Source organism: Lithobates pipiens, unplaced genomic scaffold, assembly GCF_037356315.1.
Source record: "Lithobates pipiens isolate NorthernLeopardFrog02 unplaced genomic scaffold, aLitPip1_a1.2 Scaffold_19, whole genome shotgun sequence".
Lineage (NCBI taxonomy): Eukaryota > Metazoa > Chordata > Amphibia > Anura > Ranidae > Lithobates > Lithobates pipiens.
Window position 1 is genome coordinate 47518065 of NW_027507764.1, and position 18813 is coordinate 47536877.

The 18813-nt window shown below is 45.3% G+C and overlaps 1 protein-coding gene across 2 annotated transcripts in view; it reads right to left on the bottom strand.

Moving 5' to 3' along the window:
* Positions 1–11360: 11360 nt before the first annotated feature.
* CUNH7orf78 (chromosome unknown C7orf78 homolog) overlaps positions 11361–18813 on the bottom strand; it is a 39850-nt gene continuing 32397 nt past the window's right edge. For both annotated transcript variants that reach the window (XM_077490716.1, XM_077490715.1), the window contains exons 5-6: positions 18612–18689; positions 11361–12079 (exon numbers count right to left, since the gene is read on the bottom strand). In XM_077490716.1, the coding sequence (XP_077346842.1) occupies positions 12026–12079; positions 18612–18689 (132 nt within the window). In that variant the 3' untranslated portion in view covers positions 11361–12025. The remainder of the gene's footprint in view (positions 12080–18611; positions 18690–18813) is intronic.

Here is an 18813-nt window from a genome sequence, read left to right on the forward strand (position 1 = left end):
GTGACTTCAGCACCTTAAGTACCCCCTCCCAGAATACACAACGAGACAAACGCCCACTGAATGGCTCCGGGAGAGAGATTGGTACCCAATGCATCCAACCAGACTGCGTTCCAAGGCCTCTCACAGGTGAGAACCCCACCTATGACCAGGCAGAACCTTAATACAGCCCAGCCAAACTGATGCCAAAGCATCATTTAGAACAATTAACCCCAAAACTTAACTATAGTTTTGGACAAAATCTAAATTTCACAGACACAGCGCGTACTCATTAGGTGTACCGGCGCTACATACAGGATTTATATAGCGCCAACAGTTTGCACAGCGCTTTACAATATAAAGGAAGACAATACAATAAAATACAAGAGAGTTAGGGGGCCCCTGTTAATAAGAGCTTACAATCTAATTGATCTCATTTTGAATTTGTTACATTTGCACAACTGGTTACATGTTATAAGGAGCGCTAAACTGTCTTCTTATCTTATTTATTGGAAAGCTCTGTGATAGTGTATCTGTCCTTTCATTCATACTGCTGCCTGGGTGTGATGAGACTTTGATCTGATGTTATCTTGTTGTCTGACTATGCATATTACAGAGAATATATAGGGATAATATTGATAACCAGCTACAGTAGGAGGTTTGGGGATTTATTGTGCTACATTTTTTGGGGGTTTTCGATAGAGTGGAGAGGGATTAGATCCAGGGACATGCAATCAGGGGAGGCAGGTAAGGCAGCATTGGTGGGCACAGGGAGGCTGCATTGGTGGGCACAGGGAGGCTGCATTCATGGGCATGTTAAAGCTGCATTTGATGGGGACTGTGAGGCTGCAATGATGGGCACGGCGAGGCTGCATTGGTGGGCACAGTGAGGCTGCATTGATGGGCATGGCGAGGCTGCATTGGTGGGCTCAGGGAGGCTGCATTCATGGGCATGTTAAAGCTGCATTTGATGGGGACCGTGAGGCTGCAATGATGGGCACGCCGAAGCTGCATTGATGGGCACGGCGAGGCTGCATTGATGGGCACAGCAAAGTCGCTTTGATGGGCACTGCGAGGCTGCATTGATGGGCACAGTGAGGCTGCATTGATGGGCACAGTGAGGCTGCATTTGATGGACACTGATGAGGCTGCATTGATCTCTTGTATCATGTCTGCAGTCTCTGGCCATCTCTTGTACTATGTCTGCAGTGTCTGGCCATCTCTTGTACTATGTTTGCAGTCTCTGACCATCTTTAGTATGATGTCCTCAGTCTCTAACCTTCTCCTGTACCATTCCCGCAGCCTCCGACTCCTCCTGTATCATGTCTGCAGCCTCTTACCATCTCTGGTATCATGTCCGCAGTGTCTACCCATCTCTTGTATCATGTCCTCAGTCTCCAGCCATCTCTTGTATTCTGTCCTCAGTCTCTAAACATCTCTTGTACCATGTCCGCAACCTCTGACCATCTCTTGTCTTATTTCATGTCTGCAGTCTCTGATGGGGAGTCTGGAGAGGAGTTAAGAGTGGGAGGGCTGCCAGGATGGGGGTCATGGGAGAAGTCAGATGTGTGTGGACTGTGGAGAGGAGACTATAGGATAAAACCAGAACCATCATGCCTGTTCTACTGCGAATAGAACCAGGGGCCTTTGGCTCATCCCTACATACAGAGCGGCCAGTTTAAATACAAGCTGGCACACTCTGTTTGCAGCAGACTGAGAGGATGAGCTGACAGTGCCTCTCCTCACTTCTTGTCAGAAGCACTGAACTCAATGGATAGCTTGGAGCCTGGGCCAATGGTAAAGCACCATTGGAACAAGCTGTCCAATAAAAGAAAAAAAAAGATTCAGTGGAGGCTGTCCTAAAAGATACATGCTCCCTTCCAGCACAGCCCTCTTAACTAGAAGGAAAAAGCATGGGTTAAAGGGTATAAGATTTACCCATAATCCCATGTTTTTCTCACACAGTTAAGAGGAAGAATGAGAATGAAAATATACTGTTTTAATTAAGACAAAATAATATTTATTATGCTATATGAGGGGCGGAAGTGTAAGGGTCGCAGAAGTTGTCATTGCGACTGGGCCCCATGCTGCAGGAAGCTAGTGCGCCCCCCCTCCCCGATCGGTGGCTGCATATGGGACTCCCTGATCCTCAGCCGATGTGTAAATCAGCAGTACAGGAGCTCGCTCACGCTGTGTTTACTCTGAAAGTGAAAGCAAGGGAGAGGTGTCTATCACAGTGTGTGCTGTGCTCTCTGCCTCCCCCTACAGTGCAGTACTCGGCATGGAGAGTGAAGGAACAGCGCTGCAGCTGCCTATTTTTAAAAAGGTGATCTATATCTGTTTGTATGCATGTGTGTGTGTTTATATGTGTGTGTCTGCGTGTTTGGGTGTGTGTTTTATATGTGTGTGTATGTTTATTTGTGCACATGTGTATATGTTTATGTGTGTGTGTGTGTGTGTGTGTGTGTGTGTGTGTGTGCATTTATGTGTGTTTATGCATTTAGGTGTGTGCATGTATGTATATATGTTTGTGTGTGTGCTCATGTGTGTGTGTTTTATGTGTGTGTGTATGTGTGTGCGTTTATGTGTGTGCATGTGTGCTTATGCATTTAGGTGTGTGCATGTGTGTATGTATGTTTGTGTGTGTGCTCGTGTGTGTATGTGCATACATGTGTGTTTACATGTGTGTGTGTATGTATACACATTACTTTTAATCCTGACCCCCTTTTTATTTACGATCAGAACTGATTTTATTTTAGGGCGGGTTCATGATACCAAAAATAAAATACCATTTCACATGCAGTGAAGAGGCAATATGTTGCGCCTTGACTGGTAAAATGTTGAGAAACACTGATACAGAGAATCCGATCTCTCTATTTTCCTTGTGCAGCTGCTGAAAGCCTGCGGGAGGGAGAGGAGAAGTGGGAGAAATGGAAACATCAGTTCCTCTATATGCAGCCGCCCCCATCGCTCCTCCTATGCAGATTCTTTCTGCTGCCCTCCTGTGTGCTCTTCAGCCCCCCTGAACTTTTTCCCTGCCCCCCCAGTGCTCTCTCCTTTGTCCCCACAGCTCCGCAGAGTTTCCCTCTCCCCTCTCCTGCCGGTTGCTGCAGGGTATCTGTCAGGATGAAGCCTTTTCTGAACGGAGAGTCAGTGATCCATACCAATCACGGACTCAGTCCATTCATAACTGAAACATAGTAGACTGGATTTACTATGCTTCAATTTACGAATAAAGGGGCAGCTCCGTACAGATCTATTCCTGTCCATTCATTATGTGCAGCTGAAGCTGTGTTCTCAATTTCCTTTCTCCGTCTCAAAGGTGAAACACCAGAGGTCTGCTTAGACCCCTGATATCTCACCAAAGCCCCCCCCCCCCCCCAACGGGGCTCTTAAACTACCAGGGTCACAAACGTTGCACCTGCGACTGGGCCTTGGCGTTTCCGCCACCGGGCGAGGAGAGAAGGGCCCGTGCTGGAGGTCAGGGGGGCCCTTCATGCTTTCTTGCACCGGGGTCCTGAAGGTTCCAGTTACGCCTCTGTGCTATGTGTTATAACATATTCATTTTTATAATTATCTATTTACTGTAAAATTACTGGTTAGAAGTTATAACTTCAAACTTTAGTAATTCGTCCGTTAAGCCACCTGCTTGAGTGCAGTTTTTGAACATATAGTAAATTACCTTAAAAACAACCTTACACCTCCTCATGAATTGGTCATAACTTGGCTTCAAACCCTCATCACTTTGAGGTAGAAACCAATACTTGGGGACACTTGCCATTTATGGAGGTGCATTCATATATATATATATGCTATATTGTTTCTTTATATGTAACGCAAATTTCTTCTGTGAATGTCGTAACACTATTTAGTTGATATGTATGTTTATTTGCTCAGTAGATGAGATTCCACGTTTTTCCTGAAGAAGCCTTAGGCGAAACATGTAGAATATAAGCGTGGAAACAACAACATAACATCATAAGATGTGTCTCCTTTTACATAACTCTATGCGGATGTACTGTATGAAATGTTTTTAAGTTATTTCTATGTAATTTAATAAAATCATATATTCTTTTATATTAATTGTGTTATGTGCATTTATATTGAGTGCACCTTTAAAGTCCCATACCTCCCAATTTTGTTCCCTGCTTACATATAAGGGATGTTGGTGTCATAGATATATATTTTGATTGATTCTGGCTTTGACCACACAATCTTCCAAATACCCGGTATATAATAATTATTTGTATTACTTATGGTAAATAACCCCTTGCCACCCAGGCCAATTCTGACACTTCTCTACTACATGTAAAAATCATAATTTTTTTGCTAGAAAATTACTCAGAGCCCCCAAACTTTATATATATTTTGTTTTAGCAGACTCCCTAGGGAATAAAATGGTGGTTGTTGCAACTTTTTATGTTACACGGTAATTGCGCAGCAACTTTTCAAACACTTTTTTTTTTTTAAACTGTTTCATGAATATATATATATATATATATATAAAAAAAAAAAAAAAACACTAAAGTTATCCTGATTTGTTTGGGATAATATGAAAGATGATATTACACCAAGTAAACAGATACCTAACATGTCACGCTTTAAAATTGCGCACACTTGTTGAATGGTGCCAAACTTCGGTACTTAAAAATCTCTGTAGGCAACGCTTTAACCACTTCCCGACCAGCGCACACAGATGTACGTCGGCAGAATGGCATGGACAGGCAAATGGGCATACAGGTACGTCCCTTTAAATTTGCGCCGTGCCATCGCGCGCGTTTGCCGGTCAGGACCTCCGTGAGTCGGATCGCGGGTTCTGCGGACTTGATCGCCCTGGGGATACCCGCCATCGTCTCACAGGGTGGGAGAATGGGGAGATGCTAAAGTAAGCAAGCATCTCCCCATTCTGCCTAGCAACAGTGTCACTGATCTCTGCTCCCTGTGATTGGAGCAGAGATCAGTGATGTGTAAAACAGCCACGCTGTTAGCAACACGCCCCTAGGACACACTTAACCCCTACACTGCCACCTAGTGGTTAACCCCTTCACTGCCAGTGTCATTTACACAGGAGTCAGTGCATTTGTATAGCAGTGATTGCTGTATAAATGCAAATGGCCCCAAAAATGTCCGATGTGTCCGCCATAAAATTGACGCTCTTTTTTTGTTTATAGCGCAAAAAATAAAAAACAAAGGTAAAGGCAATGATGGGGCACTATAACTCCGACTGAAACCAATGATAGAGCTCTATTCCTCCCACTGATACCAATGATGGGGCACTGTTCCTTCCACTGAAACCAATGATGGGGCACTGTTCTTCCCACTGACACCAATGATGGGGCACTATTCCTCCCACTGACACCAATGATGGAGCTTTATTCCTCCCACTGACACCAATGATGGGGCACTATTCCTCCCACTGATACCAAAGATGGGTCACTATTCCTTTCACTGATACCAATGATGGGGCACTATCCCTCCCACTGACACCAATGATAGGGCACTGTTCCTTCCACTGACACCAACAATGGGGCACTGTTCTTCCCAATGACACCAATAATGGGGCACTATTCCTTCCACTGCCACCAAGGATGGGGCACTATTCCTCCCAATGATACCAATAATGGGGCACTATTCCTACCACTGATACCAATGATAGGGCACTGTTCCTACCACTGAAATCAGTGGTGGGGCACTGTTCTTTCCACTACCATCAAGGATGGGGCACTATATCTACCACGGATACCAATATTGGGGCACTATTCCTCTCACTGATACCAATATTGGGACACTATTCATGCCACTGACACCAATGATGGGGCATTATTCTTACCACTGATACCAATAATGGGGCACTATTCCTTCCACTGCCACCAAGGATGGGGGAACTATTCCTCCCACTGATACCAATAATGGGGTACTATTCCTCCCACCGACACCAATGATAGGGCACTGTTCCTTCCACTGAAACCAATGATGGGGCACTATTCCTTCCACTGCCACCAAGGATGGGGCACTATTCATCCCACTGACTCCAATGACGGGGCATTATTCTTCCCACTGACACCAAGTATGGGGCACTATTCCTCCTCCTATTGACCACCAAGGCTGATACATTGTCTAATCCTACTGATACTGGGGCATTTTCCACTCCTACTGGCCAAACTTCAGCCCTCCTAAACTCTGAAGGACCGTAAACTGGCCCTTTGTTAAGGGACATCTGCCATAGAGGAACATCAGACTGTAAGTTCTATTGTAGACAACAATTCATCTGAATGCAGCAGATTATGTTTACTTAAAAATAATAATAATAAATAAAATCAATTTAAATTCATATAATTGTTGTTTTTATAAAATCCTTAGCTTATACAGCTATTGCTTTCTTTGTCAATGCCTGCGGGGCTGTTTATTGAAATAACTAAGGAATGGAGTCCTATTAAGGTTTACACTTTTATTAGGGATCTTCATAACACAATAGAAGAAACAACTATCAACATACATTTTACTGTACATAACACACCAAAGTAATATACACAAACAAACAAAAAACTAAACTGACACAGATACAACACAGCCCTGATGGGCTTTCACTTTCATGATTTAAACTGTATTATCTTTGAAAAAGAAAACAATTCTAGAAACACATAAATGAAAAAGGTTGGAGTGAATTGAGATCAGATTAAAAAGATTGTAAAGGTATTTTTTTTTTCTTTTTTCAATTAACAAACATCTCTATATTTACCTGCACCAGAGTAGCCCCAAACCTCCTCTTCTCGGGTCCCCTGCCGGCCCTTCCTCTCTGTCCAGTGCCCCTATGGGAAGCCGCTCCTCATAGGGGTACTCGTGCGGGCTCGCTCTTGAGCCCCGCTGCCCCATCTATTAACCACTTGCTGACCAGCTCACAGCAGAGGGACTAGATGCACGTGGCTGGCAGCCACGATGTCCGCCGGCCACCCGCGATCACGGGAATGAGAACCACAATGGGAATCTGTGTGTGTGTATACACACAGATCCCTGTTCTGGGGAGGAGAGACAGATCTGCTGTTCCTAGTAATTAGGAACAATGATCTGTCTCCTCCTCCAGTCAGTCCCATCCCAGTATCACAGTTAGAAACACCCATGAGGGAACACATTTAACCCCGTGATCGCCCTCTAATGTTAACCCCTTCCCTGCCAGTGACATTTACACAGTAATCAGTACATTTTTATAGCACTGATCGCTGTATAAATGTCAATGGTCCCAAAAAAGTGTCAAAAGTATTTGATCTGTCTGCCACAATGACGCAGTCCCGCTAAAAATCTCAGATCGCCACCATTACTAGTAAAAAAAAATAAAAAAATAATTATAAAAATGGCATAAATCTATCCCCTATTTTGTAGACGCTATAACTTTTGCGCAAACCAATCAGTAAACGCTCATTGCGATTTTATTTACCAAAAATATGTAGAAGAATACATATCGGCCTAAACTGATGAAGAAATTAGTTTTGTTTTTTTAAACAAATTGGGGGATATTTTTATTATAGCAAAAAGCAAAAAATATTACTTTTTTTTCAAAATTGTCGCACTTTTTTGTTTATAGTGCAAAAAATAAAAAACGCAGAGGTGATCAAATACCACCAAAAGAAAGCTCTAATTGTGTGAAAAAAAAGGACGTCAATTTTGTTTGGGTACAGCGCCGCATGACTGCGCAATTGTCAGTTAAAGCGACGCAGTGCCGTATCACAAAAAAATGGCCTGGTCATTAAGGGGTCAAATCCTTTTGGGACTGAAGTGGTTAGCACAGACAGCGTGAGTCGGCCCCGCCCCCCACTCTCTCTCGTCATTGGCTTTGATTGACAGCAGCAGGAGCTAAAGGCTCCCAGTGCCCCAGCAAAGCCAGTGAAACCCGGAAGTGAAGGGTGAGAAGACATGCACAGCACTGGATCGAATAAGGGCTCTAGTCGGTAAAAGGGGGAGGTGAGGGGGGATGCCCAAACATTTTTTACCTTAATGCATGGAATGCATTAGGTTAAAAAAATGTTTACGCTTTAGAACCACTTTAAAGTTTCCCCACAGGCTCTGAGGGTGGCTCCAGAGGTGAGTACCGGAGTCATTCCAGCTAAACTGATTTGGCTGAAAAATTGGCAAAACCAAAAGGCCTCAGGCCTCATGCACACAGGACAGCAAAAACTCTCCTTTTAAAGGTATTTGGGATTTTTTACAACTCCAAATGCCCCTCTATGTTAGCTTATGTGCTCATGCACACATGTACATGTTGAGAAGCAGGAGCATTTAAAGGCAATCCCCCCCCCCCCCCACACACACACACACACACACACATGCACACTTGCATGTTCAAAAGAGGAGCATAAAAGCACATTAACACTAGATGTGTTAATACCTTCTAATGACAATAAGGCCGCGTACACACGCGCGGACTGTTTGCCCAACCTTGTTCGTCAAACAGTTTGGGCAAACAGTCCGCTCAAAATTAGCATGAGCGGACTTGCCCACACACGAGCGGACTGTTTGACGAACAAGGTTGGGCAAACAGTTCGCTCAACTTTTGAAATGAACGGACTCGCCCACGTAAGGCGGAGACAAGTCCGCCCATTTCGAGCGCGTGTACAGGTAGGCGGGGCCCGCGAAGGAGACGTCGCGGGCTCCGCCGCCTGGAATGGGCTTAAAGGGGAACCCCAACGCCGAAAAAAAATCGGCGTGGGGGTCCCCCCCAAGTCCACACCAGACCCTTGTCCGAGCACGCTACCCGGCCGGCCAGGAAAGGGGGGCGAGCGAGCGCGCCCCCCCTCCTGAGCCATACCAGGCCGCGTGCCCTCAACATGGGGGGGGGTGCCTCGGGGAAGGGGGGGCCGCGCGGCCCCCCCACCCCAAAGCACCTTGTCCCCATGTTGATGAGGACAAGGGCCTCTTCCCGACAACCCTGGCCGTTGGTTGTCGGGGTCTGCGGGCGGGGGGCTTATCGGAATCCGGGAGCCCCCTTTAAGAAGGGGGCCCCCGGATACCGGCCCCCCACCCTATGTGAATGAGTATGGGGTACAATGTACCCCTACCCATTCACCTGTGAAATAAAGTACAATAAAACACACAACACAGAGAAAAAGTATTTTATTGCACAGCCGGGGGTCTTCCGTCTTCGGGGGTCTTCTCGCCGGACTCCTCCGCTATGTGTGTGTAGCTCTTTTACTAGCGGAGGAGTCCGGCTTTCTTCCTCCCCGCCGCCGGCCTCTTCTCCCGACTTCGGGGGTCTTGTCCCCCTCTTCGGTTCTTCTGCCGGGCCACCGCGCCTGGTCCGGTGGCCCGGTCTTCTGTCGCCGTCTTCTGTCGCCGCCTTCGGTTCTTCTGCCGGGCCACCGCGCCTTCTTGTAGCTCTTTTACAGGCGGTGGCCCGGTCTTCTGTCGCCGCTGTCGTCGCCGTCGCCGCCGCCGCCGCCGCCTTCCGTTCTTGTTCTTCTTCTTGTTCTTCTTCTTCTTCTCCTGGAGATGTTGACTCGACGATCTCTCCGGCCGGAATGCCAGGGACACGCTCCGCTGCCACTTATATAGTGACAATGGGGCGGTGTCACATGGTATATGTCACATGGGTTGGTCACATGGGTTGATGTCACATGGGGACTATGACATCGTAAGGGGGCGGGGTCACCATGTGACCAACCCATGTGACATATACCATGTGACACCGCCCCATTGTCACTATATAAGTGACCGCACAGCGCGGCTCTGGCATTCCGGCCGGAGAGATCGTCGAGTCAACATCTCCAGGAGAAGAAGAAGAAGAACAAGAAGAAGAACAAGAACGGAAGGCGGCGGCGGCGGCGGCGACGGCGACGACAGCGACGACAGCGGCGACAGAAGACCGGGCCACCGCCTGTAAAAGAGCTACAAGAAGGCGCGGTGGCCCGGCAGAAGAACCGAAGGCGGCGACAGAAGACGGCGACAGAAGACCGGGCCACCGGACCAGGCGCGGTGGCCCGGCAGAAGAACCGAAGAGGGGGACAAGACCCCCGAAGTCGGGAGAAGAGGCCGGCGGCGGGGAGGAAGAAAGCCGGACTCCTCCGCTGGCAAAAGAGCTACACACACATAGCGGAGGAGTCCGGCGAGAAGACCCCCGAAGACGGAAGACCCCCGGCTGTGCAATAAAATACTTTTTCTCTGTGTTGTGTGTTTTATTGTACTTTATTTCACAGGTGAATGGGTAGGGGTACATTGTACCCCATACTCATTCACATAGGGTGGGGGGCCGGTATCCGGGGGCCCCCTTCTTAAAGGGGGCTCCCGGATTCCGATAAGCCCCCCGCCCGCAGACCCCGACAACCAACGGCCAGGGTTGTCGGGAAGAGGCCCTTGTCCTCATCAACATGGGGACAAGGTGCTTTGGGGTGGGGGGGCCGCGCGGCCCCCCCTTCCCCGAGGCACCCCCCCATGTTGAGGGCACGCGGCCTGGTACGGCTCAGGAGGGGGGGCGCGCTCGCTCGCCCCCCTTTCCTGGCCGGCCGGGTAGCGTGCTCGGACAAGGGTCTGGTGTGGACTTGGGGGGGACCCCCACGCCGATTTTTTTTCGGCGTTGGGGTTCCCCTTTAAGCCCATTCCAGGCGGCGGAGCCCGCGACGTCTCCTTCGCGGGCCCCGCCTACCTGTACACGCGCTCGAAATGGGCGGACTTTCCGAGCGGGAACAGTCCGCTCATTTCGAAAGTACAGCGGACAAGCCCACACACGGGCGGACTGTTCGCTCAAACACAGTTTCAGCGGACAGTTTTTCGGAATTTCCGAAAGACCTTGTCCGTCCAACTGTCCGCTGAAACTGTCCGCTGAAAGCCCACACACGAGCGGACTGTCCGCCCAAACACTGTTCAGCGGACAAGGTTGGGCGAACAGTCCGCCCGTGTGTACGCGGCCTAATAAATGAATATTCTGGCCATGGAATGCATTAACGCGAATGTGAACAAGCATGAACGCAAATAAGCATGCAAGCAAAATGCAGCTTTGACCTCTCTGAGTAAGCCCCTGGGGCAGGGATGAAATGCGTTGGGGCGTGGCTTAGATGGAGCTGGCTGAGGCTGCTATTAATCATGTAACTGACAGCTTTTTATGGCATGCAGCGATTGAGGTATTCTCTCATTTTCATAGTTTACAGTTTGCGTTAAGACTGACTTTCCCCCAGCCTGCACCCACAGTGGAATCTGCTGGACAGAATCACGGAGGCCTAAGCAGGGACCCAAAGCTTTATACAGGTTCAGGTGCTTTTTTTTAAGCTGCGTTTGGAGGAGCAGGCCATTCAGGAGAGGTAAAAAAAAAAAAGCCCTGTGTACCTGAGATCTCAATTTCACTTTTTGAGCTGCTTAAGAAAATATGCTTTAAAAAAAAAAAAAAAAAAAGACTAGCCTTCTTTTTCTTTTTCTAGATTTGCGTTCTGGTGCAATTAAATGTAAATTGCATGTATAATGCAGTATACTGAGAGCACCGTACCGAACCACAAACATATACAATGCATTGTGGTGCTCCGAGTTGTAAAAAATGGTCATGTGCATTTTTCTGTCTGTTGGAGTTTGTTCCTGATCCAACGAGACATTGCTTGTGCGGCCGCACACTGAAAGGGAGGATTCATACTTTTGCATCCAAGAGTAACATGCTTTGCATTAAGGAAGCCCATAAAGTGCATTAAGATGGTCAGATTGTTAGAGCGTGTGGCCACACAGTCAATGTCTTGTTGGATCAGGAACAGGTGAGCATAAAGGTGCAGGTACACTTTATGTTTTGCTGCACATAATTGGGTATCCTAAGTAATCACAGCTTTATTTTATGCTCTAAATTCATTGACTATTCTCTTCTCCTTATTATAAGGTCATTTGAGTCATTGACCACCAACACATAATCAGGCAAAGGGTTCTCACTTCAATATAAGGTTTCAAAAAAAATTTATTTAAGTGGACCATGCACCAAAGTCCTGTCCATCCATGTAATCTAAGGTCTCCTTGTATAAATTGTATTCCATGGATCCAGTGCTTGGTTACCCATGGACTGTACAGAGCTGAAGTAATATGTTCTGTCAATTCAGGAAACTTCCTTTAGTCTTGGACCAACTCTCACTGGGCTTAATGAAAAATTCTGAAAACAAAAAGTTATTGTTAGTTTGAAAATCTGAAGGGAACGCATTGAGTATCTAACAGTACAGTATCTAAAAGAGAACATGTTTGTGTAGCTTGTGGCAGCCAAAGATGACATTTTAATGGTTCATCTGGCAAGCATGGTTAGAGGCATAAGGAATGGGGTTTGAATGAATCCATACGGGTTGCTTGTCTCAAAGTCCTGATTTACAGAACACGGAGGGACACTGCAGTAGGCATATTATTCTGTTGGGCTCAACAAATATCCACCACATGCAAGTATCGGCTGGTTATATTCAAGGTTACTTTTGAATCCATTTTCAGTACTGATCTCTTCATTTCTCCAACATGCATTGAGAATATGTGTTATAAGCAACAACAAAAATTCCTCTTATGAACTAATCACAAAAAACAGGGTCCTATATTGTCTCAACCAGGGTTCCTCCAGAGGTTGCTAGCGGTTCTTGAGCAATGAGCAGTTTCTGCCTCTCAGATAAGTTTCCACTGACACCATTGATCTTTTTAGCTCTCTGTAAGGGGGTAATTCTGTAAGGACTAAGAAGCATTCTTCCAAATGACCATCAGACTAAAGTATCATGAGTTGTGGATATAGTCATTTTTAGCAGGAGTTCCCTGAGCATGTGACAAAAAATGTAGCGCTGAAATATCAAAAATATAACAAATGTAAATATCACTTAAACCCTATTAATTCGATAATGTTGTGCTACCTAGTAGGAGAGAAAACAATCTATGTGTAAACAAGTGCAAAAAGTCCAACTAAAACAAAGTGTGCAATAAGTCCAGATATTCCGTTGACGCAAGCCGTGGACAGCCTTCAGTCAATAACCAAGATTTTTGCAGAAAAAGGTGGGTACTCTTTCCGGAGGTGATGGACACAAAGTATTCTACAGTAAATGTGTCATACAGGCTTATATGCGTCACAAATGATTCGTGCACGCTGTATTATAGGTCACCAACAGAGCAGCCAGGTGTCCTCTCGGTTAGCCGACTTCTGGATCGATGTACCAAGGTATGGGATTCCACAGGACACAAAGAATTCCTCGCTGTATCTCAGAGATTTCAGTGTAAAGTAGCTCCAAACCGTTTCACCGAAAACCAAAAAGTATAAACACAATGCCTCGCATTGTGAAATTCCACCGTTTGAAGGTTTATTTATAAAAAAATCGAATTTACATAAAAAATGACATCCAAGAATCACGTGATCCAATAAAAAGTAAATGAAAAGCAATATAGGGAGCAGGAAACGCTAGCCATATTGCTTTTCATTGCTTTTCATTTACTTTTATTGGATCACGTGATTCTTGGATGTCATTTTTTATGTAAATTCGATTTTTTATAAATAAACCTTCAAACGGTGGAATTTCACTATGCGAGGCATTGTGTTTATACTTTTTGGTTTTCGGTGAAACGGTTTGGAGCTACTTTATATTTCAGCGCTACATTTTTTGTCACATATTGTTATTTGGACTTGGTTTGTTTGTATGTTAGCTGCTGGTTTGTGTGACTTCACAATTTTTACCATTTTTGTAGGGAGCGCAGTGTTTTCCCCCTTTTGCTTTGTGTTCCCTGAGCATGGAAAGTTAATTCAGTGGTTCCTCCGTATTAAAAAGGCGAATAAAGGCTGATCTAAACTAATCTGGAAGTTCTAAGTTTCCTCAGATAAAGTTAAGTGTCTAAACTTTGTGAATGTCTGACCATCGCTTTTGCTTGCTGGATTCCAAAACTACGGGCATAAATTTACATGTCCCTCCTTTGCAGATGCAACAGCTTCTACCATTCTGGGAATGTTTTCCACAAGAACCTGTGTAAATTTGTGACCATTCAGCCAAAAGAACATTTGTGAGGCTCGGTACTGATATTAGTTGAGAAGGCCTGGCTCACAATCATCATTACAATTCATCCTAAAGGTATTCAGGTTGAATTCAGGGCTTTGTGCAGGATATTGGCATTCCTCCACAGCAAACTCATCAAAATCTGCCTTTATGGAGCTGACTTTGTGTATGTGAACTCACTAGAAAAGTTCTAAAGAAACCCACTAAATAGATTTCTTGGTTGAACTGCTTGTGTCCCCAGCCTTTGATTATATATTATTCCGATGGCAGTGACAAGTACAGTAGTCCAGCTGAAAAGCCAGTGAAGGCCTTGAACTCTGTCTGCTTCAGTCCACTCAAAAAATAGTTTTGCATGTAGTCTATGCATGTTGTATTTGAGGCTCACAATGCAAACACTGCTCCTTCAAGACTGGGGAAATTTGGTTTTGTACACATAAATGAATTTTTTAAGAACATCAAAGGCTAGAGATGACTGGTATAATTTGTCACATAGTCACATTTTGCAGTAAATCTGTCCTTGGTTTATTGTGAGTTAGGGTTTGTTGGGTAGAAATCAGTCTTCATTTAAGAGCCTGTTTTCCAAAGTGAATGGCAAAGTGCTTTGATACCACCTTTTTTTCCAGTTTGCTATTACCACTGGACAAAAATAAATATTCACCCAGGAGGGTAAATAATGCAATTATAGTTGTGCTCATAAGTTTACATACCCTCACAGAATTTATGATTTCTTGGCCATTTTTCAGAGAATATGAATGATAACACAAAAACTTTTCTTTCACTCATGGTTAGTATTTGGCTGAAGCCATTTATTATCAATCAACTGTGTTTACTCTAAATAACTTTATTACTAATTACTTTAAATAATAATGGCAACAAAAACTACCCAAACAACCCTGATCAAAAGTTTACATACACCAGTTCTTAATACTGTGTATTGCCCCCTTTAACATCAATGACAGCTGGAAGTCTTTTGTGGTATTTGTGGATGAGGCTCTTTATCTTCTCAGATGGTAAAGCTGCCCATTCCTCTTGGCAAAAAGCCTCCAGTTCCTGTAAATTCTTGGGCTGTCTTGCATGAACGGCACGTTTGAGATCTCCCCAGACTGGCTCAATGCTAGACTTGTGCACAACGGAAAATTTTGTTTAGTTTCGGTTCGTTGTCATTCGTAAAATACATAATTTTGTTTTGTTATATTCGTTATGTTATGTTAATACGTTTTCGGATAATTCGTTATTATTCGTAGAGTGTCGAATTCATTCGTTCGTATTCGTTGAAATTCGCTATTTATGTATGTATAGACATTCGTGATAATGATTCGTAGTTTGGAAAGTCGTTTGTTTATTGAATTTTTTAACACACACAATGACAACGTCTCTTCTCCTCGGCTCAAATACAATACAACACCCTTCTAACTCAGTTCTCAGGAATGCACTTTGCCAGTAATCCATCCTCCGGCACAAAATTAATTAGCTGATTGGACTATAAGATTTACTTTGAGCTGACCTTTTGTTTCATTAGATCTTTAAAGAATTACCGAATCATGTCGAATTCATTCGAATTCATTTGTTAACTTTCTTTTGTATTCGTTGTAATTCGTTATTTTTTTATTCAGACATTGGGATACATCCGAATGTCCGAAAGATGCAAAATTCGGCCGAATTTCGATTCGTTACGAAACGAATTGCACAAGCCTACTCAACGATATTGAGGTCAGGAGACTGAGATGGCCCTCCAGAACCTTCACTTTATTCTGCTGTAGCCAATGACAGGTGGACTTGGCCTTGTGTTTTGGATCATTTTCATGTTGGAATGTCCAAGTAAGTCCCATCAGCTTCCTGGCTGATGAATGCAAATGTTCCTCCAGTATTTTTTGATAACATACTGCATTAATCTTGCCATCAATTTTGACCAAATTTCCTTTGTCTTTTGTAGCTCACACATCCCCAAAACATCAGTGATCCACCTCCATGTTTCACAGTAGGAATGGTGGACCTTTCATCATAGGCCTTGTTGACTCCTCTCCAAATGTAGTGTTTATGGTTGTGGCCAAAAAGCTAAATTTTGGTCACATCACTCCAAATGACTTTGTGCCAGAAGGTTTGAGGCTTGTCTCTGTGCTGTTTGGTGTATTGTAAGCGGGAAAACTTTGTGGCATTTGTGTAGTAATGGCTTTCTTCTGGCTACTTGACCATGCAGCCCATCTTTCTTCAAGTGCCTCCTTATTGTGCATCTTGAAACAGCCACACAACATGTTTTCAGAGTCCTGTATTTCACCTGAAGTTCTTTGTGGGTTTTTCCTGGCAGTTGTGGTAAAATTTTAGTTGGGCTACCAAGCCGTGGTTTGGTTTCAAAAGAACTTCTCATTTTCCACTTCTAGAGTTTAAACACTGCTGATCGACATTTTCAATTTCTTGGATATCTTTTTACATCTTTTTTTTGTTTTATACAGTTCAACTACCTTTTCCCGCAGATCCTTTGACAATTCTTTTGCTTTCCCCATGACTCAGAATCCAGAAACATCAGTGCAGCACTGGATGAAAGATGCAAGGGTCTGTCAGGAGTCCAGAAACTCATTGATCTTTTATGTACACACTAATTACAAGCAAACAGATCACAGGTGAGGATGGTTACCTTTATTAGCCATTCAAGCCTATTTGTGTCAACTTGTGTGCATGTTATCAGGCCAAAATCACCAGGGTATGTGAACTTTTGATCAGGGTCATTCGGGGAGTTTCTGTTGCCATTATGGTGTAAAAATAGTAAACACATTTGATTGATAATAAATGGCTTCAGCCAAACACTAACCATGAGTGAAAGAAAAGTTTTTTGTGTTATCATTTATATTCACTGAAAAATGGTCAAGCAATCATAAATTCTGCCAGGGTATGTAAACTTATGAGCACAACTGTATCTTTGAAGAATGATCAAATTTACTATTATCCAAGTCGTGTCTACCGAAGGTGTACTCCTGTAAGTCCTGGTGGTGCAGAAAATTTAATTTATTGGCTTAGGAACATCTTATGCCGCATACACATGATCAAACTATCCGGCGGACTTGTGGGCTCCGGCGGACTTTTTTTTCCCAAAAGTCCGGCGGACTTAGAAAGTAGTTTTGACTCAAAAATTGTCCGCCGGACTCGCCGTATGTGTGCTAGTCCGCCGGACTTTTGAAATGAACGGATTTTCCCGCACACGTAGAAAAGTCTGTTCATTTTGAATGCGGCTTCAGGTAGCCGGGACTAGCATAGGAGGTCAATGTCGGCGGCGAGATTGACACGTCGCTGGCCACGTCACCTGGTATGGGCTTAAAGGGACTTAAAGACGGAAGAAGACCCCTGGAGCTGTGCAATAAATTATTTTAAACCCTTGTGTGTTGTGTTTTTTTTTTTTTTATCACAGGTGAATGGGTAGGGGTACATTGTACCCCATACTCATTCACATAGGGTGAGGGGCCGGTATCTGGGTGCCCCCTTATTAAAGGGGGCTCCCGGATTCAGATAAGCCCCCCGCCCGCAGACCCGACAACCAACGACCAGGGTTGTCAGGAAGAGGCCCTTGTCCTCATCAACATGGGGACAAGGTGCTTTGGGGTGGGGGGGCCGCGCGGCCCCCCTTCCGCAAATAACCCCCCCATGTTGAGGGCACGCGGCCTGGTATGGCTCAGAAAGGGGCGCTCGCTCGTCCCCACCTCCTTTCTTGACCGGCCGGGCTGCGTGCTCCGATAAGGGTCTGATATGGACTCTGGGGGGGACCCCCACGCCGTTTTTTCAGCGTAGGGCTTCCCCTTTAAGTCCATACCAGGTGACGGGGCCAGCGATGTGCCAATCTCGCTGCCAAAGGCGGTGACATTGACCTCCCTCGCTAGTCCCGTCTACCTGGAGCCGCGTTCAAAATGAACAGACTTTCCTCCGTGTGTGGGCAAGTCCGTTCATTTTCAAAAGTACGGCAGACCTAGTCCGCTAGAAAAGTCCGGTTGTGTGTGGGCAGGTCTGCTCGTTCGGAAAGTCCGGCGGACCTCCGCTTCAAAGTCCGGCGGTTTGTCCGCCGGACAGTCTGATAGTGTGTACATGGCATTAGGAACATCTTAAAGGGGTTCTAAAGTTATTTTTTTTATTTATTTTTTTAATAACAAACATGTTATACTTACCTCCACTGTGCAGCTCGTTTTGCACAGAGTGGCCCTGAACCTGGTCTTCTGGGGTCCCTCGGCGGCTGTCTCTGTGCTTCCTCCCGCAAGTACTTCTCACGTTCATGCAAGCTCCCTCGCATGGTGAGAAGCACCTGCGGGTGCACTCCCGTGATACAGCCAGCGGCTATAGCCCCGGCGAGCCGCGTCATTGGATGTGATTGATAATGGCTGCGCTGCTTTCAATCCATCCACTCCAGCCAATCAGCGGCCAGGCTGAGCGGCGAAGAGGATGTTGGTGGGGCGAGCGCGGGACTTTCGAAGGGTCAGGTAAGTAAAACGGGGGGACTGAAGGTGAAAAAATATTTACCTTTACAACCCCTTTAACAAAACGATTTTCTTTGACATCTAGTGCTGAGATGGTGAAGGGTCATTAACTTTTTTTTCTTCAGGAGCCCTAAATCTTTATGGGGGGGGGGGGGGGTGCTTAGAACAACCTCTTGCTCCCTCAACAGCTGTATCCCTATAGATACATATGATGTAGACCACTTACCTCCTGGTTACTGGCGGTGAACTTTTCTTCAACTCGATCCATAAATGCGCTATAGACACCCCGATGTCGTCTATGTCTCTAAACACAACATAGTATTAAGACATTAAAGATCTGCTGCATTTAATAGGTAAATCTACCTTTATGAGAAAATCGAGAGTTGGCCAGCCCCATTCAGCCTCCATTTGCTTCTTATTAGTTATTG